The 22,937-nt window shown below is 56.1% G+C and overlaps 1 protein-coding gene and 1 long non-coding RNA gene across 8 annotated transcripts; one reads left to right on the top strand and one right to left on the bottom strand.

Moving 5' to 3' along the window:
• Positions 1-22,805, top strand: PLCD1 (phospholipase C delta 1). Of its 7 annotated transcripts, XM_011286235.4 has the most exons (16): positions 2,195-3,997; positions 4,080-4,858; positions 8,278-8,442; positions 11,855-12,083; positions 18,690-18,819; positions 18,913-19,144; positions 19,691-19,892; positions 20,007-20,151; positions 20,229-20,378; positions 20,477-20,635; positions 20,851-21,010; positions 21,195-21,311; positions 21,670-21,848; positions 21,943-22,075; positions 22,151-22,300; positions 22,444-22,805. In XM_011286235.4, exons 2-16 carry the CDS (start codon positions 4,762-4,764, stop codon positions 22,527-22,529), a joined length of 2,334 nt encoding a protein of 777 aa, XP_011284537.2. In that variant the 5' UTR covers positions 2,195-3,997; positions 4,080-4,761; the 3' UTR covers positions 22,530-22,805. The 7 variants fall into 7 exon arrangements, with proteins under 7 accessions (XP_023116511.2, XP_011284540.2, XP_011284537.2 ...); XM_011286238.4 differs by lacking the exons at positions 2,195-3,997; positions 4,080-4,858 and adding an exon at positions 109-157; XM_045037889.1 differs by having other exon boundaries at positions 2,195-4,858.
• Positions 12,934-19,702, bottom strand: LOC109491600. Its single transcript, XR_002145083.2, has 2 exons — positions 19,563-19,702; positions 12,934-13,745 (listed from the first exon to the last, which is right to left on the bottom strand). It is a non-coding gene; the product is annotated as an uncharacterized LOC109491600 (long non-coding RNA).
• Positions 22,806-22,937: the final 132 nt, after the last annotated feature.

A 22,937-nucleotide genomic window follows, 5' to 3' on the forward strand; every position in this document is an offset into this window, starting at 1 on the left:
TCTCCTCCCACCGCAGTCCCTTCGGGTCCCTCCACCTTACTCGGCTCGGACCCGAGGCCATCGGCGCAGTCGCCGCGCACGTGTGTCGCGCGGCGCCCCCTCCCGCTGCGCCGCCCGTCGGGCATGGACTCGGGCCGGGACTTCCTGACCCTGCACGGTGAGTTCCTGGCTGGCGTGCGGGCAGACCCCGAGCGGGCCGACCCCCGCGGAAAGCCGTTCCCGGCCCTGGGCGGGGGGCCCGAGGCTCCTCCGGCTGCCCTCCGCCCCGCCCCGGGCCCGCCTCTCGGCCCTTTTGTTGCATTGGGGAAATCTCGGCCCAGGACTCTCGGGGTGGGACTGCCCCGCAAGACCTTGGGCGTCTCCAGGCTTGTCCCCCAGATCTGGCCGGAGGTGGGGGGGGGGGGGGGTCGTGACTCTGAAGACTTCCCTGAAGGCTACCCCCGACTCTGCCTGAAAGATTCTGCCTTTTTTCTGGTCTCAGAAGGCTGGGCTCTCTGGTCGGCTGCGCACGGAGGGGCCGAGGAGGGACGGAACCAGCATCCACGAAATAACCAAGTTTTCCCCGCCCCGTCCCGGCTGCCCGAGAGGCTCCCCAAATCCCAGGCGTGCCTGGACCGCGTCTGGCCGAGCGGGTGTGGCGCGGGGAGGAGGGGGAGGGAAGGAGAGGCGGAGGTGTGCCAGGAGCGGGGAGGGAAGGAGAGGAGGAGGGGTGCAAGTTCGGGCTGGGCGGCCGTAACTGCCCCGCGCAGAAATCCTGGTCAGCGATGCACCAGCTGGAAGGAGCAGCGCGACCCTCGTAACCGCGCACCCTCCTGGCGGGGCCGGGCCAAGTCTCACCGCGCACTGCCTGCCGCTTCACCCTTTGTCCAGCCGAGTCCTGGCCCTCCGACCCACCGGGGAAACAGTCTGGGCCGGCTCCTGGCCATATTGCTGTCCCTCCCGGAGAAAAGGCAGCGGTGGGCTCCCCCACTTCAGGGCCTTGGCGGTCTTCTGGCACGGCAGGACCCTCAACCTGGTCTGGCATTCTTTGCTCCGCCCTGGGGACTCACCCACTCATAAGGGTATCTTGTCCTCCTGGCTCCTGAGATCATCTGCCAGTTCAGCAAACCCTGCCCTTCACGCCCATCACTGCTTAACCATAACTCGGCGTTCTCTGGCGTCCCTGGGGTTGGAGGCTTCAGTGCCCACCACTCAACCATCTAAACCATACAGGGAGATAATAGATGGGAAGGAGAAAGGCAGAGCCCTCCAGCTGACCACTAGAGACCCCCTGGATTTCAGGGGGATAGGAGATGTTCTTTTCAGCCAGCCCCCAGTCTGTCCTGTTTCCCAGTTGGCCTGCACGTGGTCTCCATGGCCCAAAGAGACCTTTGCTCAGCGCCCAGAGCTGTTACCCTCACACTGGTAGCCTGGGCTCCGCCAGGCAATGTCGTCCAGCTGGGTCATGGGGTTCCTGCCCCCTTTCCAGTGCTCCCTCTTCTCTCCTCCTTTCTGCCAGACTGGCCGAAAGGGAGGCTGGATGGTTCAGAGCCCCAGAGTAGAGACCTCTGCTTTCTCTCTCATCCCTTGGTTAGTGCCCTCTACCCTGCAGACTGCCACGTCTGCCATGCCTGTCTCACCCTCAGGTCTCCTCCTCCTGCAAGCCCTCTGGTCGCCTCTGGCCCAGCTCATGTTGGAATGGGCTCCATTCTCGGGCATCTGTGCCTTTGTGCAATATCTCTTCCCTGGTGTCTTCCCCGGAGAGGAAGTGGAGGGACTGTGGCGTGGGTTTGGCCGCACTGGCCCCTTCGGTTTGAGACCTGCCTCCCAAATGCCTCACTCTGTCCAGCCCTTCCTGTGGGGCCGTCATGAACACTACAATCCTAAATCGTTTCTCTGAAGGCCCTCCTACTTCTAGCACATCACCCAGAATTGCGTCCCTTAATTACCTTTGTCCCCCCTGCTACAAACCAAATCAGGAAGCAAGAACCTGTCAAGGAGAATTGATGGTGGGAAGGGGCGGTCACTGTGACCTGTGCTGTTCCAGATTGTCCACGCTGCATCCCTTTCATATTTTGTGCCCCCCAGCACTGGACATGTGCTGTAGGACCACACCATCTGGTTTGGGCAGTTGGCAGTCTGCTGCAGAAAGGCCCCCTCCATTGGCCCGGGGTCGGGGTTGGGGGTGGGGGGAGGGCGCCACACAGCCTACCTAGATAGGAGATGTCCCTTACGTCCTCACCCCAGATGCATGCGGATGAAGTGTAGTCTATAGGCCTGCATTCTGGAGGCAGGCTATGTGAGTTCAAGCCTTGACTTTTTCATCTCAGACAGATCCCTTGATTTCTTTGTGCCTCAGTTTCCTCAGCAAAATAGGGGATAAGAATGCTACCTACCTCACAGGCTTGCGGTAAGGACTGAATGCGGTAATATGTATAAGGCAATGGAAGCAGTGCCTGGTACTCAGCAGGGGCTACGTTTCTGCAGGAGGTTCACCCCCAAGTGATCATGCCCTGTGCGTTCTTTGGGAGATGAGGGGGCACCATAAGATAGTCCCTTGCTAGGAAAATTGTGACCAGAACGGGACTCGAGAACCAAGGGGCTCTTTCTGGTGCCTCTGGAGCCCTCCGACTGATGCTCCAGTCCCCTGGCCTCCTTCCCCTCCTCCACTACCCCTGCTGTCTCCATTCTAGCCAGGCCTCTCCAGCAGCTCCCCAAATGTGCCCGAAAGGATACTACCTCCCAGCCCCTCCCCTCACGGAACACATCCACCTTTACCAACTTTTCCTGCACCAAATCCACCCTGCCCCGCTCTACAACTGGCATTTGCGAAAGCGGAAGGCAGGCTGTAGGAGGGCCCCCGTCTGGGCCCCAGGAACCCTGGGCTCCAGTCCTCATTTCGCATCTCTTTATGTTATGACCCTGAGCAAGTCTTTTTGCCTCTCTGGGCCCTTTCTTTTCACCCATGGTATACAACATCAATTTGCAGGGGATGTCGTAAGGACCAGGCACTTACGGGCATAGGAGCTCCAGGTGGGCAAAAAAGCCGGTGCCCTCAAGAGATAACGGTTCCAGAGCCATCATAGCAGGTGGGGGTGGCCGGCCCCCTGTTCACCTCAGTTATGCTTCAAACCTGCCTGTCTCCGGAGTTCCAGGCCCATACCCCACAGGCACACCGATCCACGCTGATCCTAACATTTTGTGCCATAGGTCACTTTGGCGGTCAGATGAAGCCTGTGGACGCCTCCTCAGGGTCACGTGTTTAAGTGCATAAAAGAAAACACATGAGCATTCGAAGGAAGCAAATTACACTGAAGTGTGATTCTATCCATAGGCCCTGGGGGTGGGGGGTGGTCCTTGGTCCTCTGAATGAGAACCCTTGTGTGGTTTCTCTAAAACAGGCTTACCTTGCCCTCTGCCCGCTCCCCTCCAAATAAAGAACAACTTGCCTGTGCCGGTATTTCAGCTCATCTACACCAACACACGTTCTCACGATGCACTTACTCTCTGTGACGTGACCTTAGGCAAATCACTGTGCGCTTCAGTTTATTGTTAGTATTGCTTTGCTTGGCTGTGCTAATGGCTGGCTTTGAGGGTGACTCACTGCCCGCGCTGGTGACTGGAGCTGCAGTGAGGCGAATGGAGGAACTATTCAGAGGCGGAGAGTAAAAGAAGGGTGAGTCAGGCCTCTGGGTGGTGTTCTGACCTTGGCACACAGTAGGGGCTGGATGCATGAAAGAGAAGTTGTAACTTCCATGAAAGGTCCCACTGTTCCCGAGCACACTGGCGGCCCAGTTTTGTATAAAGTTGCGGTAGTTCTCGTCTGTTAATCAAAGCAAGCCTGCGTGAATGGGCTCATTTTTAAGATCAGCCCTTTTTCAAGAATTCCATTCGCGTTCGCAACCGTGGAGATGACCCCACTCTGGTGGAGAAACCGAGAAAAGAAAACAGGCCCGCCTGAGGTTCACAAGCGAGGCAACAGCCGGCTGAATTACAATGAATTCGTTGAGTAATTGAGGTAAAATACTTGGCAGGCTTGGTGGTCTGCCCCAGGCTCCAGCCCAGGCTCCTCCTTAACCCGCCCCATCCCGTCTTCCTAGACTCGTCCGCGGGGGCCGCCGCCACCCAGTCTCCCCTCCTCTGCTCAATCTCGCTCCAGCTTCTGGTCCTTCGCCCGGCCCCCAGCAGGTGTTTCCCCGGTGGACACCGCCTCCAAAGCCGAAATTCCTCCCTTCCCTGCGCGAACCCCGCGTTTTTAGGGCGGTTTACCCTCCCCTGGTCTGCCCTCTGGACCTCGGCTCCGCCCCTTGAGTGAGGCTCTGCCTCCAAGTTGCTTCCCAGACCCGGTTCCTTTCCTTCGCCCCCCGACCCCAGCTTCTGGGGCTGTGGCTCCGCCCCCTATCAGCTTTCTGGGCTGTGGCTTTCGCCACAGATCTGCTTCCTGGGTTACGGATTTGTCCCACTCCCGCCTCTCTGGCTCCTCCTCTCCCCGCCTGGGGCCCGCCCCCCCGGGGGCGAAGGTCCCGCCCCCCCGGGACTGGCCACGTCTCTTAGGGTCTGCCTCCGCCCCTTTCAGCCCAGATTTCTCTCACGCCCCGCCTCTAGGGCCGAGGCTCCGCCCTTCCAGGTTAGCCCCTCCTTCTGGATTCTGGCCCCGCCCCCACGCCCGGACTCCTCCCCTGCTCCCCTCGGGGCGGTGCTTCCGCCCCCACGGCCAGGGCTTTCTAGAGGCTTTGCTGTCCCGGGCCAGGCTCGGTGGCGGCAGAGGCACCGGGGAGCGTCATGCAATGCCTAGGAATCCGCAGCCGGACCCGCTCCAGAGAGCTCTACCTGCAGGAGCAGAGCCTCAAGGTGGCAGCGCTCAACGGGCAGAGGCTGGGTAAGGGACCAGGAGGGCACCTAGCTCCGAAGGCAGCTGGGACACGATGTGGGTAGACCGTATGTCCCTGAGCTCGGGATTCCTGCCTTCGATCCTTTGATTGGACATGTTCAGTGCTTCTGTGAGTGAGAGCCACGGTGGGGCTGTGTTTGCAGGGATGGCGTGTGGAGTGAGTATGGGGGGACTGGTTACCTCTTCTGATCTACCTGAGCCCCTCCAAAGTGCCCTCCTTGCCACCCCTAGCCCCTCCTGTTTACAGATTTCTGAGGCATTACTAGGTATGTGGCCCAGGGTAATGGCTCTGTAACCCAGTGAGATGATTGTTTGAGACTACGTGATCCAGTGTGATGCTGTGCAAATGTGAGTGACAAATGTGACATTGGGTGACCCAATGTGTGACCTAGTGGTGATTCTGTCCCTCGTGCGGCACGTGGGGCCACTGTGCAGCAGCGATGAGATGTAACATGTGTGTGACACCGTGGCACCAGTGTGACAGCGTCTGATCCAGTGTGATGCCGTGTGACTGCGCGTGTCCCAGGTGATCGATTCTGTTTTTCTGTGTTACAGTATGTGTTACGTGGATTTTCTGACAGTGCTCTTTGTAACATTACTCATTGTGCCTGAGTAGTGACAACATAAGGCAGTGTTTCTTAGCACTAACCCTTGGGCAGGCTTCTGAGTCCTGACTCCACTGTGTAACTTCCTTGAGCCTCAGTTTCCTCATCTGTAAAATGGGAGTAATGATAGTGCCTTCTTCATAGGGTTGTTGGGGAGATTAAATACACGTGCTAAGATCAGTATCTTAGTCAAATCCTGACCATTAATGTTATGGTGGCTGCTATTATTATCGTTGTTATGACGATGTTCTGGCGATGTTGAGGACGGCAGTGTGTGATTGTATAGCTGTGCATTGCCGTGGGTCCCAGACCCGATTTGTCTCCATTATGCATCACCCTAGGTGCATGGGGGCAGGATTCCTGGCACCCCCCTCAGCCTCTTGGCACCCACAGCACCCTCCGTACTCACAGAGGCCACCTCGCTGCATGTAGCCAGCCGGGGCAGGCTGCAGATCAGCCCAGGGGCCCCTGAGCTCAGAGGCCCCTTCTCAGGAGGAGAAGGTACCACAGATGAGCAGGCGGGGCTGGGCGCGGGGTGTCCCTAGACTTTCCGGGTGCTCAGGGAGGAAAAGTGGTGGGGCGGGCAGCCCGGAGGCCTCAGAGACAAAAGGGCCGCAGGTGAGGCTCAGAGGTAGGGGTGCCTGCCCAGGTTTGCTAATGGCCCAGGAGGCAGTGGCGATTATCAAGGCCCACCTTGGGGCTGAGGTCCGTGTTCCGGAAGCCACGTCGGCAGCCGGGGGACTTATCTCTGCCTGACCGCAGACAGGGCCACGGCTCGGCTCCAGGACAGGATGAACATGTCATCTCCTCACGGTGTTTTCCAGGGCCGGAGGGTGGGGCTCACCTTCGACTGTCCGACCCCGTCCCCCCATTACCATCTGTGGTGCTGGCAGCGGCTGGCCCCGATGAGTGCCCGGCTTGGGCGCGGGGGCCAGGCAGAGGGTCCGGAGAGGCCCCTGGCAGTCCTGCCTCAGCCTCAGAAAGGACAGCGGAATGAATGCCCCAGTGGAGGCTGGGGGACTCCCTTCGGGCATCCGGGAACTCCCTTCCCCCTTCCTCTTGTTTCAATGCCACAGACACAGCCGACAGTTTAGGACTTCCTGCAGGAGCCCCCTTTTCCTGCATGGACCCTCCCCAGGGGCTGAAGTAGGACTGCTCACACCAAGGGTCTCCCAGCGGGGTCTCCCAGAAGTGTGGGGAGACTTGGGACAAAGGAGGGAGAAGGCACATCAGACAGACACCTCTGAGGAGGCCCACAGACGCCTCTTCCTATGCTGTTCTGACCCAGTGCTGATGGGGGAACAGAAGCCCAGAGACAGAGGGGAGCTGCCTAAAGCCATGGGGCGGGGTGGGGGGGGGATTTCAGCACTGGGTACTGTCCCCAGTGGAGGCAGGAGATCAGGGAGGGATAGGGAGGGTAAGGGTGGCTGAGGCCTGGGGAAGTGGTCCAGAAGGTTCTGTAGGAATTGTGGGGGTGTGGGGAAGGCTGGTCGGGGTGGGGGGAGCGGGAGCGTGGATAAAGCTGGAGAGCCTATCAGGCGCTGCGGATCTGGGCTCGGAAAAGCAAAGCTTATGGGCGTAGTCACAGGCCCCTCAGACTGGACCCACGTGGTCCCTGATGTCACCACTCTGCTGGAGCAGAAGGATAAGGACTGCCGAAGGGCCACCTAGTTTTAGTTTGGGGGACAGAGTGAGGGGAGATGGCCGATTGCCTCTGAACGGAGCTGGCTGCTGGACTGCCTCTGGCTTGGGTGACAGATACAGATCTAGACGCATTTATCTCTGTATTACGTTGATGGGTCATTAAGGTGGGGAGTGGTCTCTCCCCGATCACAGTTGATACAGGGTCTGCTTGGGGATGAGGGCTCCCGGGGAGCCAGGCCTCGTGCCCCTTTGGTGCCTCCTGCTTGGAGCTGGTAGGACAAAGGGCATTATATCTTTGGGAGCCCCCGCCACGCAAGCCAGCCTGTGTGTCTGAAGACAGCTGGGCAGGAGGGGCCGTGCAGCCAGGGTTCTGGTCCTCACTTGGCGCCCTGGACCAGGTCTTGCCTCAGCTGCTGAGAAGGCTGTGCTGTGCCTCAGGGCTATGATACGCTGAGGTTCCCCGACCCAGGACACTCAGAGATGAAGCGGGCAGGGAGAGACAGGGGCATCCCAGCAGGCCAAACATAGGGCCCAGTGGGCTCATTGGTCTCCCTGGGGGCAAGGATCAGAGACCTACTCGAGCAGGTGCAAGTTAGGGTGGGGGCAGCAGGGGTGAGGGAGGCAGGGACGACACAAGGCCCCTACTGCAACCATAATGTTGACACCAAGAACTACAACTGTTCTGACCTCAAGACCTTTTCTTTCCTGCCCTTCCTGATATTTTGGTCCCCGCTTCCTTCAGATCAGTCTGATCCCTAAGTATGACCAGGAGGGGCATACTTTGTCTTAAGGCCATTTTCTAGGTGTCCCAGGACACCTAAAAACCCTCAGGAACCAGATGTTCGTGAATTAGCTGCTTTCCCTTTGTCCATTCAGCTGTGGGTGGCAGGTCACGGTGTATAAAGTGTGGCGTTCAGTGGGCGGGTGTCCTGAGGTTTACATGGCCTCAGCTGGCAGTCAGAGATGACTTCCTGGAGGAGGCAGGGCTCCAGGATCAGGCTGGAGCTTGGGTGAAGGTGGGAGAAGGGAACCAAGAGCTGAGGAGGAGGCTGGTGAGAAGCGGGCTCCGAAAGGGTCCAGAGGTGGGAGTAGCTAGCACGGGTCCGGTGGCAGCAGGGACACTGGAGGCAATGGCATCTCACCAGCTCTGTCCCCTAGGCCTACAGGATGATGAGGACCTACAGGTACTGCTGAAGGGCGGCCAGCTCCTGAAGGTGAAGTCCAACTCATGGCGGAGGGAGCGTTTCTACAAGTTGCAGGAAGACTGCAAGACCATCTGGCAGGAGTCCCGCAAGGTCATGCGGACCCCAGAGTCCCAGCTGTGTGAGTATCCCAGGGTGGGAGCAGAGTGGGGAGCCTGTGCTTGCGTGGGGAAACTGATGCTGGTTGGGGCAGGGAGTGGGGGACGGTCAATCCTGGACCGGGACCCCAAATAGGGAAGCCCAGGCCTGGCCTGGTGGGGCCCGGGTCGGTCACACAACCGGGACCAGATGTGGGGAGACTGAAAGTTGGCAAGGGTGGCGGAGAAGAGTTTGTTAAATCACCGATAGGGAAACTGAGGCCTAGTCTGGGCCAGAGAGGGTGGTCACGGAGGACCACAGATGGCGAGGCCTTTGGGGGGTAGGGGTGTATAAACACGACCACAGATGGGAAGGTCCGGCTCAGAAGTAGGGAGGTTGCTGGAAGTGTTGTCTGAACTCACAGGGTATCCACTGAGACAGATGTGGGAGGGAGGGAAGTTGGGTGGAGTTTGACTCCAGGTGTAATGAGGCCACAAGCCAGGCCCAAAGTCCGGGGTGCAGATAAGGCCCTTCCTGGTGTCAGTGGCCAGGATATGAGGTGGGGCTGCGGGAGGCGGTTCCTCCCTGGGGACTGGGGCCATAGCGAAGAGGTGGGGTGGAGCAGAGAGAGCCCTTCGCTGGGCAGTTCCCTTGAGGGTGTTGGGCCTGAGGGTTTTCTGGCAGCTTCTGAAAAGGCCCAGGAACCCAAGCCTCAGGCCTGTAAACGGAGAGCGCCTCCAGCAAGCCCTCACAGAGACAGCTACCTCTTAACACAGAATGCCCTAAAGGCTCTGCAACACGGGCGTTCCCCTCCGCATCTTTACGTGGTGGGAAATTTTTAGATCAGTGCTACCCCAAAAAAACTGTCTTTGGTAACAGGAACGTTCTAGATCTGTGCTGTCCAGTAGAGGTCCACCGGCTACCTATGGCCATCAAGCACTGGCAACGTGGCTGGGGTGACTAAGGAACTGAATTCTTAATTCTACTGAATTTTAACTATTTTATATCTAAATAGCCACATGCGGCGGGTGACTGTTGTGTTGGACCACGCAGGAACATCGCTGCCGTTGGATTCCACACAACCCAGATCCCTGCCTTTGGCTGTGGCAGTGGCAGGGTGGGGGAGGGGGCACACGGAGACAGGGTCAGTCGGCTGGGAGTGAGATCAGACACGGGCGACAGGCCCGGGGTGGGAGGGGGGACAGCAGGAAGCGGAGGGCCTGCCCGCTGAGGGTGCCCAGGGAGGGTTTGCCGGCCTCGGGAAACTGAGGTAGTAAGCTGAGAAAGTATGGCCTGGTGCCCCTGTGGCCTGTAGCAGGGCCGGAGGTGAGGCGGGGCAGGAGCAGGGTCGGATGGGGAGCTGGGCTAGGGCCTTGGGGCTGTGGGCCCCGGGTTTCTGAGCAGGGCAGGGTCGGCTTGGAACGGATGGAGCCTGAAGTCTCTCAAAAAACCACCCGAGTGCACGTCAGCCGCACAGCATGGAAGCGACCCAGACCTTTCCTGTCCGTGGCACCAGCCAGTCTCCTTCATAGGCCTCTGCCCTGATACGGGGCTTCCTGTTAGATGCTGGTGGGGGGGGGGGGGGGGCGCGGCATGGTGGGAACGGGGCATCTTGTTCTCTGAGCCCTGGGGATTCCCGAGAGCCCGCACAGCAGCCAGTACACTTGTGTGCCCAGCACTTGGTGGCGGTGGGCGGGGGGGGGGGGGGGGGGGGGGGGGTGGAGACAGGGGTAGGGGACCTGGGCTGGGGAGACGAGCCCCTCATCCTGGGACAGCTGTGAACACGAGGGCAGGAGGGGCATCCCAGGCCGGAGACCAGCGTGAGCAAAGATGCAGAGGGGAGGACGAGGAAGGGGCACAAGTGAGGGGCCTGGGCAGAGGGGCTGCAGGGGTGACAGGTGGGGGGTCAGGCACCAGGTGTGCTCAGGTGAGGAACATGGCTAGAAGAGGCTCTCTTCCGTGACAGAGACACCGAGACAGCTCTCGGGCTGAGCACCCGTGTTGGCTGCTTCCCTTCTCTGGGTGAGCAGCGAGACTGTTGGCCCCAAATGCGCTCTGTCCTCGGGGAAGCTGAGGCCAGGTGAGGGAGGAGGGGAGCCGCGCCCCCAGTTCTCTCTGCCTCTGCTTCCTGCTAAGTTTCCCCTGACCCTTCCACTACCACACTCCCCCCACTCTGGCTCCCAGAGGCAGACAAGGCATTATCAGCAGCGGAGGCATCTGGAATCTCTCTCTGGTGCGGGTGGGGGTGCTGGCCCAGCTCCACAGCTCAGGTTTCCTGTTGTCACCCCAGCCTGGGTCAGCTGCCTGCCGCTGGGGTGAGCCTCGCCGGCACAGGAAGCCATGGGCAGAGGGATTAAGCACAGGTACCCCCAGCACCCCAGATGGCCTAGGGCTCACGTGTCTGGCCATCAGAGCCTGCTGCCCAGGCGGAGGCACATGTCATACACCTAGGGCTTGTAGGTAGGTGGCTGGGAGGCGTCTGGGCACTCAGGGTGCAGGCAGGCACCGGGAGGAGAGGTGAGCTTGTAGCCAGAGCTGGTCTAGGACCCGAGACAGATGGATGTGGATGGCTCAGGACGCGGGTGGGGCAGGGGAGAGCCTGAACCTTGATGCTGGACAGCTTAGCGTGAGCCCAGCTGGTGGGACTGGCTCACGGCCAGGCCAGGGAGGACACACTGGGGGTAGTAGGGAGGCAGGGGCTTGCTGCTCCCTGAAGCTTGGAAGGCTTGAATGTGACGGGAGGCCTTTCCCCCCAGCTTCTGAGGACAGAATGGTGTACTCCCTCAGACTCCTAAGGGGCACCCCTTGGGGTCCTAGAGGGCCACGGCCTTCCTGCACCCTCCTTGCCAAGGGGTTCTCTGAGGTCAGGACACACACAGACACATGCAGGGCAAGGCCCTGTCTACGCTCCAACGCAAGCACTTCTCCCTCTGCACCCACACCTCAGGGCCATGATGGCTTCTGTCTCCTGGATGGTCAGGAGAGGGGCCTGGAGGCTCTCATGGCTGTCTGAGGGGAAGACGGTACAAAGTCAAGGGCAATGAGGAGGGTTTGTGGCCTCCTGTCTGTCGCAGGCTCCAAGCTCCAGAGTGGTCTCCCCCATCTCTGAAAGCCCTGTCCGGCCCCAGTACTCTCCTAGGGGTCCTACACCCTCCCAGTCCAGAAAGAGCAGGGCTGGGGTCCCAGGTGCCCCTCTCCGAGGTCGGCCTCTCCCTCTGTCCCTCCCTGTGCGTTTCCGCTGCGCACCACAGTTGTGTCTCACGTTCTTCCAACACCTCAGTCTCTGGCCTCCTTCCTCCCTTCTGTGCCGCCTCGTCTGTCCTCCTGTCCCTCTCCTTGTCTCTGGATCGTAGAGCTCCAGCCCCGGCTCTAACGGCCCCTACGCTGTGCCTTGGGCCCATCGGGGGCAGGGACTGGCCTCGTAGCTCTCTCTGCCACCTGTCCCCTTTTTGCAGTCTCCATTGAGGACATTCAGGAGGTGCGGATGGGGCACCGCACGGAGGGCCTGGAGAAGTATGCCCGCGACGTGCCCGAGGACCGCTGCTTCTCCATCGTCTTCAAGGACCAGCGCAATACACTAGACCTCATCGCCCCATCGCCAGCTGACGCCCGGCACTGGGTGCAGGGTCTGCGCAAGATCATCCACCACTCGGGCTCCATGGACCAGCGGCAGAAGCTGCAGCAGTATCCTTTTGGTGGCAGTGGGCCCTGGCCCAGCCTGTGGATACTGGCTTTGGCCATCCCCAGGGCAACATGGGAACGGAAGATACCCAGATGGGGCCGGAAGATACCCAGATGGGGCCGTCGCACCAAAATAGCATAGCCTGGGGGCTTAAACAACAGAAGTTCACTTTCTCACAGTTCTGGAGGCTGGAGGTCCGAGGTCTGGTTGCCAGCATGGTTGGGTTCTGATGACAGCACTCTTCCTGGCTTGTGGGTGACTGCCTTGTCACTGTGTCCTCACATGGCAGAGAGAGAGAGAGAGAGTCAACACGATCCCTGGTGTGTCCTCTCATAAGGGCACGAATTCCATCATGAGGGCTCCACCTCGTGACCTCATCTAAGCCCCCCAAGACGGATCCCCAGATGCCATCATATTGGGGGTTAGGGCTTCACCGTATTAACTTGGGGGAACACAGTTCAGTCCTTAGCTGAAGGGAGGCAGGAAAGGTACCTGGAGCCCTGTTTGGTCTACACTGTGCACCCCCCAATGTCCCCTCTTCTCCCCGCCAATAACCAGCACAGGTGAGGCTAACGGCAGCAGCCTGCTTCCACGAGAGGCCGTGCCTTGGGTGTTTTAAGCATGTTTCCTGGAGTTACCACATTTTTTCTCTCTGGGAATTTGGGAGGCCCTGGTATCCCCTGTGCCATTCTGGGGGGAGTGGGGCCCAAGTTTCCCGGGGCCTGGTGTGCAGGCCAGCCTGTGGGCTTAAAACAAATTCACTTCCAAGTCTGGGTGCACAACATGCTAGCCTAGGATTCAAAGTGATCAGGCTCCTGGTACATAGGGTTAGGGAGGAGCCAGCTCCAGTCCCCTCTTTTAATGACAGTTTTATTGGCATATAATTCACATACCGTGTAATTCACCTGCTTAAAGTGCACAAGTTAATGCTGTTTAGTATATTCACAGAGTCGGAAGTAATTTTACAACATTTCATCACCTTAAAAAGAAACCCCACACCCCTTAGCAGCCACTCCCCATCTCCCCATGACCCCCCAGGCCCTAGACAACCACTAATCTACATTTTGGCTTTATACGTCTGCCTTTTTCTGGGCATCTCATGTAAGTACAAGATACAGTCTTTTGTGACTGGCTTCTCTCACTGAGCATGTTTTTCAGGCGAATCCATGCTGAATGGATGAATCAGGACTTCATTCCTTCTTATGGCTGAATAACATTCCGTGGCATGGTTATTCCCCAGTTTCTTTATCCATTCAGTAGTTGATGGACATTTGGGTTTCCACTTTGGAGCTTTTATGGACCAATGCTGCTATGAACATTTGTGTAGAAGTTTCATGTGGTATATACCTACAATTTATAAGTCTTATGGTAACCGTATGTTTAACCTTTCGAGGAATTGCTGAACTGTTCTCCAATGAGGAAATTTACATTCTCACCAGCAGTGTATGAGGGTTCCAACTTTTCACATCTTCGCTAAGGCTTGTTACTATCTTTTTTTACTGTAGCCAGCTTTGTGGGTATAAAGCGGCATCATTGTGGTTTTGCTTTGCATTTCCTTGATAGCTAATGATGTCGGGTATCTTTACATGTGTTTATTGGTCATTTGTATATCTTCCTTGAAGAAATATCCGTTAGATCCTTTGCCCATTTTGTGTTGTTAAGCTCTTAAAAAAAAAAAGATTTTATTTTTAAGTAATCTCTACACCCAACATGGGGCTCAAACTCACAACCCTGAGATCAAGAGTCGCACGCTCTACTGACTGAGCCAGCCCGGTGCCCCTATTAAGCTCTTTTTTAAATGGATCTTCGAAAAAAAAAATTTTTAATGTTTATTTATTATTGAGAGACAGAGAGACACAGAGCGTGAGCAGGGGAGGGGCAGAGAGAGGGGGAGATAGAATCCGAAGCAGGCTCCAGGCTCTGAGCCATCAGCACAGAGCCTGACGTGGGGCTCAAACTCACAAACTGCAAGATCATGACCTGAGCCGAAGTTGGTCGCTTAACCAACTGAGCCACCCAGGCGCCCCATTAAATGGATCTTTTTTAAAAAAAATTTAATTGTGGTAAAATATACGTAACATAAAATTTACCGCCTTCAACTACCGTAGTAGTGTTGAGTACATTCCCGTTGTCGTGCAATCAACATTCAGAGTTTTTTCTCGTCTTGTAAAACTGAAATTCTACATCCATTAAACAACTTGCCATCCTCCCACCTCCAATCCCCACTCCCCAGCCCCCAGCAACCACCGTTCTCCTTTCTGTCTCTATGAATTCGACCACCCTAGGAACCTCAGATAAGTAGAATCATACAGGATTTGTCTTTTCACAACTGGCTCATTTCACTTAGGATAACGTCCTTAAGATTTATCTACGTTGTAGCATGCGTCACAGTTTCCATTCTTTTTAAGGTGGAATAATGATAGTCCATTGTCTGCACAGACCACATTTTGTTCATCCATTCATCCACTGAGGGACACCTGGTTGCTTCCACCTTTTCACTGTTGTGAGTAATGCCACTCTGGGCATACCTCTTTAGACCCTGCCTTCAGTTCTCTGGGGGTATAGACGCAGAGGGAGAGCTGCTAGATCATATGACAATTCTACTTTCAGCTTTTTTTTTTTTTTCCAACGTTTTTTTTATTTTATTTTTGGGACAGAGAGAGACAGAGCATGAACGGGGGAGGGGCAGAGAGAGAGGGAGACACAGAATCGGAAACAGGCTCCAGGCTCCGAGCCATCAGCCCAGAGCCCGACGCGGGGCTCGAACTCACGGACCGCGAGATCGTGACCTGGCTGAAGTCGGACGCTTAACCGACTGCGCCACCCAGGCGCCCCTCTACTTTCAGCTTTTTGAGGAACCACCATACTGGCTTCCATAGTGTTTGTACTACTTTGCATTGCCACCGACAGTGCACAAGGATTCTGATTTTTCTCCAAGTCTTCAACACACTTGCTATTTTCTGGGGTTTGTGTTTTGGTTTGTTTGGGTTTCTGATAGGTATCTTATTGTGGTTTTGATTTGCATTTCATTCATGATGTGGAGTGTTTTTTTGTTTTGTTTTTTGGGTTTTTTTTAATGTGCTTTTCTGCCATCTTCTCTGGAGAAATGTTTACTCAGATCCCTGGCCCAGTTTGTCACTGGGGCTCTTTGTCTTTTTATGATTGAGTTCTAAGAGTTATTTATATATTCTAGACACAAGCCTCAGCTCGGTTATGCTTTGCAAATAATTTCTCCTATTTTGGAGATTCTTTTCTTTTTCTCGATGGTATTTGAAGCACAAGTTTTTAGTTTTGGTGAAGCCTAATTCAGCTACTTTTTGCTTTCGTTGATGTGACTTTTGATGTTATATCGAAGAAGGCTTTGCTTAACCCAAAGTCACAAACATTTACTCTTATGTTTTCCTCTAAAAGTTTTATAGTTTTAGCTATTACATTTAGGTGTTTTTTTTTCTTTTTCATTTTAAGGATGCTCCACGCCCAGTGTGGGACTTGAACTCACAACCCTGAGACTAAGGGTCACGTGCTCTATGAACAGAGACAGCCAAGCACCCCAGGTCTCTGATTCATTTTGAATTTGTTTTTGTGGCATGATGTGGGGGGGGGGGGTCCAGCTTCATTTCTTTGCGTGTAGGTAGCTGCTCCAGCACCATTTGTTGAAAAGATTGTTCTTTCCTCATTGAACTGTATTTACAGCCTCATCAAAAATCAGTTGACCATAAACAGGAGGGTTTATTTAATGACTCAGTTTTATTCCATTTATCTATACATATGCATGCACCACATTTCAGTTACCATAACTTTGTACTAAGTTTTTTTGTTTTATTTATTTATTTAAAATCCAAGTTAGTTCATGTACTAAGTTTTGAAATCAGGACGTGTGAGTCTTCCAAATTTCTTTTTCTTTTCTTTTCTTTTTTTTTTTTTAACGTTTATTTTATTTTTGAGACAGAGAGAGACAGAGCATGAACGGGGGAGGGTCAGAGAGAGAGGGAGACACAGAATCTGAAGCAGGCTCCAGGCTCTGAGCTGTCAGCACAGAGCCCGACGCGGGGCTAGAACTCACGGACCGCGAGATCATGACCTGAGCCGAAGTCGGCCGCTCAACCAAGTGAGCCACCCAGGCGCCCCTTTTCTTTTCTTTTCTTTTCTTTTTTTTTTTTTTTTGTGCGATTATTTGGACTATCCTGGATCCCTTGATGCCCCATATAAATTTTAGGATCAGTTTCCGCAAAGTGGCCAGCATGATTCTGATAGGGGTTGTGTTGAATCTGTAGATCAATCTGGAGAGTATTCCCCATTTAACAAATCAAGTGTTGTGATCTGTAAATATGGGTATCTTTCCATTTATATGGGTCTTCCTTAGTTTCTTTCAACATGGTGTTGTCATTTTCAGAGTGTAAGTTACACATTTAAATTTCCTTACTCTCTGATTTTCAGCAGTTCAGAGTTTTAAGTGTTTTTTCTCAAGGCTATATCTACCTGATTTTGAGCTTTCTTTTTTTAAATTTTTTTTTTCAACGTTTATTTATTTTTGGGACAGAGAGAGACAGAGCATGAACGGGGGAGGGGCAGAGAGAGAGGGAGACACAGAATCGGAAACAGGCTCCAGGCTCTGAGCCATCAGCCCAGAGCCCGACGCGGGGCTCGAACTCACGGACCGCGAGATCGTGACCTGGCTGAAGTCGGACGCTTAACCGACTGCGCCACCCAGGCGCCCCTTTTTAAAAAAATTTTTTTTTCAACCTTTTTGAGCTTTCTTAAAAGTCCAATTCTGTAGTACAGGTTTGTGCTTGGACAGGCTTCTGCCCTCTGGAGGATTCTGCTGCCCAGACCTCAAGGTCATAAACCCCTTCCAGCCTACGGGATAGCAGTTGGCATGGGGACCTCATGCTTGGCTGGACCACTCTGAACGTGATTTTCTTTTTTTTTTTTTTACCTAGAATTCTGCCCTAATTATTTTCTCATGTAAATATATACATAAAATATGGCTATGTTAGAATGAAATTTTAAAGGCCCCCAAAACCCATCTCCTTCAGAAACTGCTGATTTGGGTTCTGCCCCCAATCTTCTCTGCATTTCAATTTGCCTCATGATGCATTTGCCAAAAATAGTGGAGATCATACATTTGTATCCACTTTCCGTGTAACATTACGTCATAATTCTTTCCCCATAAACAGCTGTAACGACTATAATATTCCATGAGTAGATGCCCTATAAGTTAGCGCTCCATTCTTTTAGCGGTGAACGTTTATTTTTAGTCTTCCACTACTACAAGTAACATGGCAAAGAACTATGTTCATAAAACCTTTCAGTATTTAGTAGGAGTATTTCCTTACGAATCGATTCCTAGAAGTGGAATTAGTGAGTCAAATGATGTAGACGTGTAGACGTTAGCTGTATCTCTACACCACATTCCTAAGGGTTGAACTGATTTCCTTTGTCCAAGTGCAAGATGGGAGTGTCCGTGTCACCTCACCCCCGCGTGCCTTCAAAGCAACATACTTTGAAATTGCTGATCTTACAGTTTAAGAAACCGCAGCTCATTTGCAAATTGTTGGTCTCTTTGATTACCAAGAACGTCTGTAAAAGGTCAGTTCATGTCCTTCTCTCATTTAGTTGTTAGGGTCATCGTACTGTTTTCTGGACTTTATTTTTTCTTTCTTTGACCCTCAGAATTGTGTAAAGTTGTTTCCTTTGCGACTTTTTCTAAAAACCTGCTGTTGGTTTTTAAAAATTATGGCCGTTGTCTTTGTTCTCTAATTTCTGTGGAATGTACTGTGGGGCTCCTCTTTCTTGACTTCTCCAGGTCTAGTCTAAGGGGAGAGGGGACAGACGGGAGAGGTGGGGGCCTCAGTGCCCCCATCGTGACAGCATGAGCTGGGCTTTGTTTTTTGCTTGTGATATCCTCACCTTCTCATCTGTGGCTTAAAGTTTTGATGTTTCCTATAAAGTAAGCTTCACGTGCTTTAGTCAAGTTGGCTAACAATGATGTATTGGAAACCAGGACAAACCTTGAGATGGTAACAGTAATTATCTGTGGGTGATACAACTATGGGGGATTTGTTTACTTTCTGCATTTTTTTTAAAGTTTATTTATTTTGAGAGAGAGAGAGAGAGAGTACTAGCTGGGGAGAGGGGCAGAGAGAGAGAGAGAGGGAGAGAGAACCTTAAGCAGGCTCCATGCTCAGTGTGGAGCCCGATATGGGGTTTGATCCCACGTCGGTGAGATGAGGACCTGAGCCGAAATCGAGAGTCAGACACTTGACCGACTGAGCCACCCAGGCGCCCCTACTTTCTGCATTTTCTAAGTTGTCTATGAGCGAACTCTTCCACAGTGAGAAAATAAATGTCTTGAGAAATGTGAAAAGGTTCAAATCCAGCCAACGGAAGATAGACCCCTTAATAGGATGTAACATTTCCTCCGAAGAGCCCATCGGATCTTGTCCCTGGGATGCTGATGTGCAGCTGCACCTGCAGGGGGCTTTGTCTGTGGGTGGTCTCGGTCCACCTGGACCCAGGACTTCACCCTGGGCTTGAAACATGGCTCTAGCTGGGACCGTGGGGGTATCCGGGCTCCTGGGTTCTTTCTTTCCTTACTTCTTGCCCAGCTGGATTCACTCTTGCTTGCGAAAAGCTGACAAAAACAAGGACAACAAGATGAGCTTCAAGGAGCTGCAGAACTTCCTAAAGGAGCTCAACATCCAGGTGGACGACAGCTATGCCCGGAGGATCTTCAGGGTGAGGCAGGGAGTGAGGGCTGCTTCTGTGTGGCAGTGGGCCCTAGGCCCTAGTGGGGAGCATGCTCTGAGCCCGGCCCACGTGGCCTTGCAGGAATGTGACCGCTCCCAGACAGACTCGCTGGAGGATGAGGAGATCGAGGCCTTCTACAAGATGCTGACCCAGCGGGAGGAGATTGACCGCACCTTTGCGGAGGCCGCAGGCTCCAGGGAGACGCTGTCGGTGGATCAGTTAGTGACGTTCCTGCAGCACCAGCAGCGGGAGGAGGCGGCGGGGCCTGCGCTGGCCCTCTCTCTCATTGAGCGCTATGAACCCAGCGAGACGGGTGAGGGCCTGGCTGGGGCCTTCAGCCTGCACTCCCTGGGTCTACACTGGCTGGGAGACGCCTGGGGAGTGTCAGGAGCTGGAGGGAAGGGGGGTGCCTCAGCCTGCCCCATGAAGGCAAGCAGATGGGAGACAGGACTCCAGCATCACTCCCCCTCTCTCGGGTCCTTCTCCAGAGGGGTTTGAGGGTCCTCCAGGAAACAGGAGAGGAGGCTGGCAAAACAAACCCTTTTCCTGCTTCCTTCTTTGTGCCCATTCTGGGCCCCTCCCTGTGCTTCAGTCTAGAGGCCCAGAGGAGGAGGAGGAGGCAGACTGAGGAGGGGGCCTCGGTGTGGGGGACAGAGAAGGTGGTGGGAGGTGGAGGGAGAGACAGAGCCCCACTCTGGGGTAATGACAGCCTGATGATTTACCAGACTTACCTCTTCCGAGAGACGTCCAGGGCGAGCTCGGGACAGGGAGGCGGGGAGAGCAGGGGGCTCCTCCCGAAGGTCTCCGGGAGGCGGCTGGCCTCCAGAGCTCTGATTGGTGCCGGCCTCCTCCCTCGCAGCCAAGGCGCAGCGGCAGATGACCAAGGACGGCTTCCTCATGTACCTGCTGTCCGCCGACGGCAGCGCCTTCAGCCTGGCGCATCGGCGGGTCTACCAGGACATGGGCCAGCCGCTCAGCCACTACCTGATGTCCTCCTCGCACAACACCTACCTGCTGGAAGACCAGCTCACCGGGCCCAGCAGCACCGAAGCCTACATCCGGTGGGGCCCGGGGGCGGGGCGGGGCGGGGCGGGGCGGGGCCGGGGCAGCCTTGGGGCGGGGCGGGCCCGGGCCGGGGCGGGGTCGGAGGGCCTAGCCGCCACGCCTACCCGCAGGGCGCTGTGCAAGGGCTGCCGCTGCCTGGAGCTCGACTGCTGGGACGGCCCCAACCTGGAGCCGATCATCTACCACGGCTACACGTTCACCTCCAAGATCCTCCTCTGCGACGTGCTCAGGGCTATCAGGGACTACGCCTTCAAGGTGGGCGCGCTCCTGGCGGGTGAGGAGGGCCGTAGTAAGGGCGGCACCCCCCTCCTAACCTGCCCTGGGGCCTCCAGGCGTCCCCCTACCCCGTCATCCTGTCCCTGGAGAACCATTGCAGCCTGGAGCAACAGCGTGTGATGGCGCGACACCTGCGCACCATCCTGGGCCCCATGCTCTTGGACCGGCCGCTGGACGGGGCCACTACCAGCCTGCCTTCCCCTGAGGTTCGCGGTGGGCACGGGGGTACCCATATGAGAGGACAGGGGGGACTGGCCGGGAGGCCCGTTGGCTTGGTCTTGACCAGCTGCTTCTCCACTCTTAGCAACTGAAGGGGAAGATCTTGCTGAAGGGGAAGAAGCTTGGGGGGCTCCTGCCCCCTGGCGGGGAGGGTGGCCCTGAAGCCACTGTCGTGTCTGATGAGGATGAGGCTGCTGAGATGGAGGACGAGGCAGTGAGGAGCCGAGTGCAGCACAAGCCCAGGGTTCGAGGGGGAGTTGTGGGGGAGGGGTCAGCCCCGGGGACCTCCCCCATCATGGGATGTTTGCCTGGTCTCAGTTCTCTGTGGCTGCCACTCAGACCCTCTGCCCCCCCTCTCTCTGTCTGTCTCCCTCTGTCTCCGTGTCTGGGTTTCTGGCTCTCTCAGTGCCCACCTGCCCCAACCTCTGAATCTAACCGGGGCCTCCCCATGGCCCCCAGGAGGACAAGCTCAGGCTAGTGAAGGAGCTCTCCGATATGGTCATTTACTGCAAGAGTGTCCACTTTGGGGGCTTCTCCGGCCCCGGCACCCCAGGGCAGGCTTTCTATGAGATGGTGTCCTTCTCTGAGAACCGCGCCCTCCGACTGCTCCAAGAATCAGGTGAGCCCCGGCCCTGCACCCTCAGGGTGCTGTCCATCTGTCTGACCGTTTGGACCGGTCAGGCCTGGCTCCCCCTGCTCGGGGCCTGGCAGAGTCGGCACCAGATAGAGCTGGTGGGGGGGGTTGGGGGGGGTCCTGGGCTCCCCGGGGGGGTGTGCACTTCTGACCACCTACACCTTCTCAGGAAACAGCTTTGTTCGCCACAATGTGACTCACCTGAGCAGGATCTACCCTGCTGGGTGGAGAACGGACTCCTCCAACTACAGCCCCGTGGAGATGTGGAACGGGGGCTGCCAGATCGGTATGGGCCGGCGGGGCCTGGGAGGAGGCCTGGGTGAGGGTTTCGGTCCAGAGGACCAGGGGCCAGACACAGCGCGTTGTGGGTTCGGTTTGAAAATAATCCCCCTGCCAGCAAGTCACAGTGTCTGAAACCTCATGGTGAGCACACTAGGGCTTTGCATCCTGGCACCAGCAATAAAACGTGAGGCTGGTGTGGTGGGTCAGGGAGGGTGGCAGGGGGGCAGCAGGCACTGGAGTGGCACTGGGCCCTGCTTCTGCCTCCCCATGGGCCTCTAAGGCCTCAGTCTACCCTGAGCAGGCCGGGCTCTGGGGCCCCGGAGACCAGCCTACAGCCTGTGACTGCTCTGTCTCGCCTCCAGTGGCCCTCAATTTCCAGACACCTGGCCCAGAGATGGATGTGTACCAGGGCCGCTTCCAGGACAACGGGGCCTGCGGGTACGTGCTGAAGCCTGCCTTCCTGCGAGACCCGAACTCGACCTTTAACTCGCGTGCTCTGGCTCAGGGGCCCTGGTGGACCCGGAAGCGGCTCAGTGTCAGGGTATGGCCGGCCACGGGAGGGACAGGAGCCTGTGGGCCTCCCTCCTCCCTCACCACCATTCCCGACCCCTCATTGGTCCCCTGCCTTTCCTCAGGTCATCTCCGGGCAGCAGCTGCCAAAAGTCAACAAGAATAAGAATTCAATCGTGGACCCCAAGGTGACGGTGGAGATCCACGGCGTGGGCCGGGACACGGCGAGCCGCCAGACGGCTGTGGTCACCAATAACGGTACCTGCGGGGCCTGGGCGGGCCCCCCCGCCGGAGCTGGCGTCCACGCTGCTGACGCGGTGCTTGCACCCCTAGGTTTCAACCCGTGGTGGGACACAGAGTTTGAGTTCGAGGTGGTTGTGCCTGAGCTCGCCCTCGTGCGCTTCTTGGTGGAGGATTATGACGCCTCCTCTAAGAACGACTTCATTGGCCAGAGCACCATCCCCTTGGGCAGCCTCAAGCAGGGTGAGTGTGTGTTGAGGGGGGGAGACAGCGAGGTCGGGGAGGCAGGGCCTGCGGTCTCTTGCGCTCGGCCCTTGTCCCTTGAAGCATCCTCATCCAGTGACCGGAACTCTCCGTGTGTTCTTTCCTGCCCATCCACCTGCCAGGATACCGCCACGTCCACCTCTTGTCCAAGAACGGAGACCAGCACCCTTCTGCCACCCTCTTTGTGAAGGTGTCTCTCCAGGACTAGGTTTGGGGATTCTGGAGGCGGCTGCCCCAAGCCGGCCGGGCCCTCTGTCCACAGGTAGGGACAGGGCTGGTGTGGCTGCTCCCAGCCTCTCGCTTGGAGCTAGAGGCCCCGCACTGCCTTCAGCTCTAACATACTGTCAAAGCTGCTGCCTCTCTGGGCTTCCAGGAGCTGGCCCAGTCTCTGGAGCTCTCTTCGATTCCGTTAGGAAAAACACTGCAGCCCTCCGCCCTCTGGCCAGCCCCAGGTTGAGGGTTTTTATAAAAATTAAAAGACTGAGTCCTGTGGTCTCTTTCCCTGAATGCCGGAAGGATCCCTACAGAGGGCGCATGTGTGTGTGTGTGCACGTGTGTACCCGTGCGTGTGTGGGAGCACTGGAGCCCCAGCACCTCTCTCTCTCCGCCTCCCCCA

This window comes from Felis catus, chromosome C2 (assembly GCF_018350175.1).
Source record: "Felis catus isolate Fca126 chromosome C2, F.catus_Fca126_mat1.0, whole genome shotgun sequence".
Taxonomy (NCBI): Eukaryota; Metazoa; Chordata; class Mammalia; order Carnivora; family Felidae; genus Felis; species Felis catus.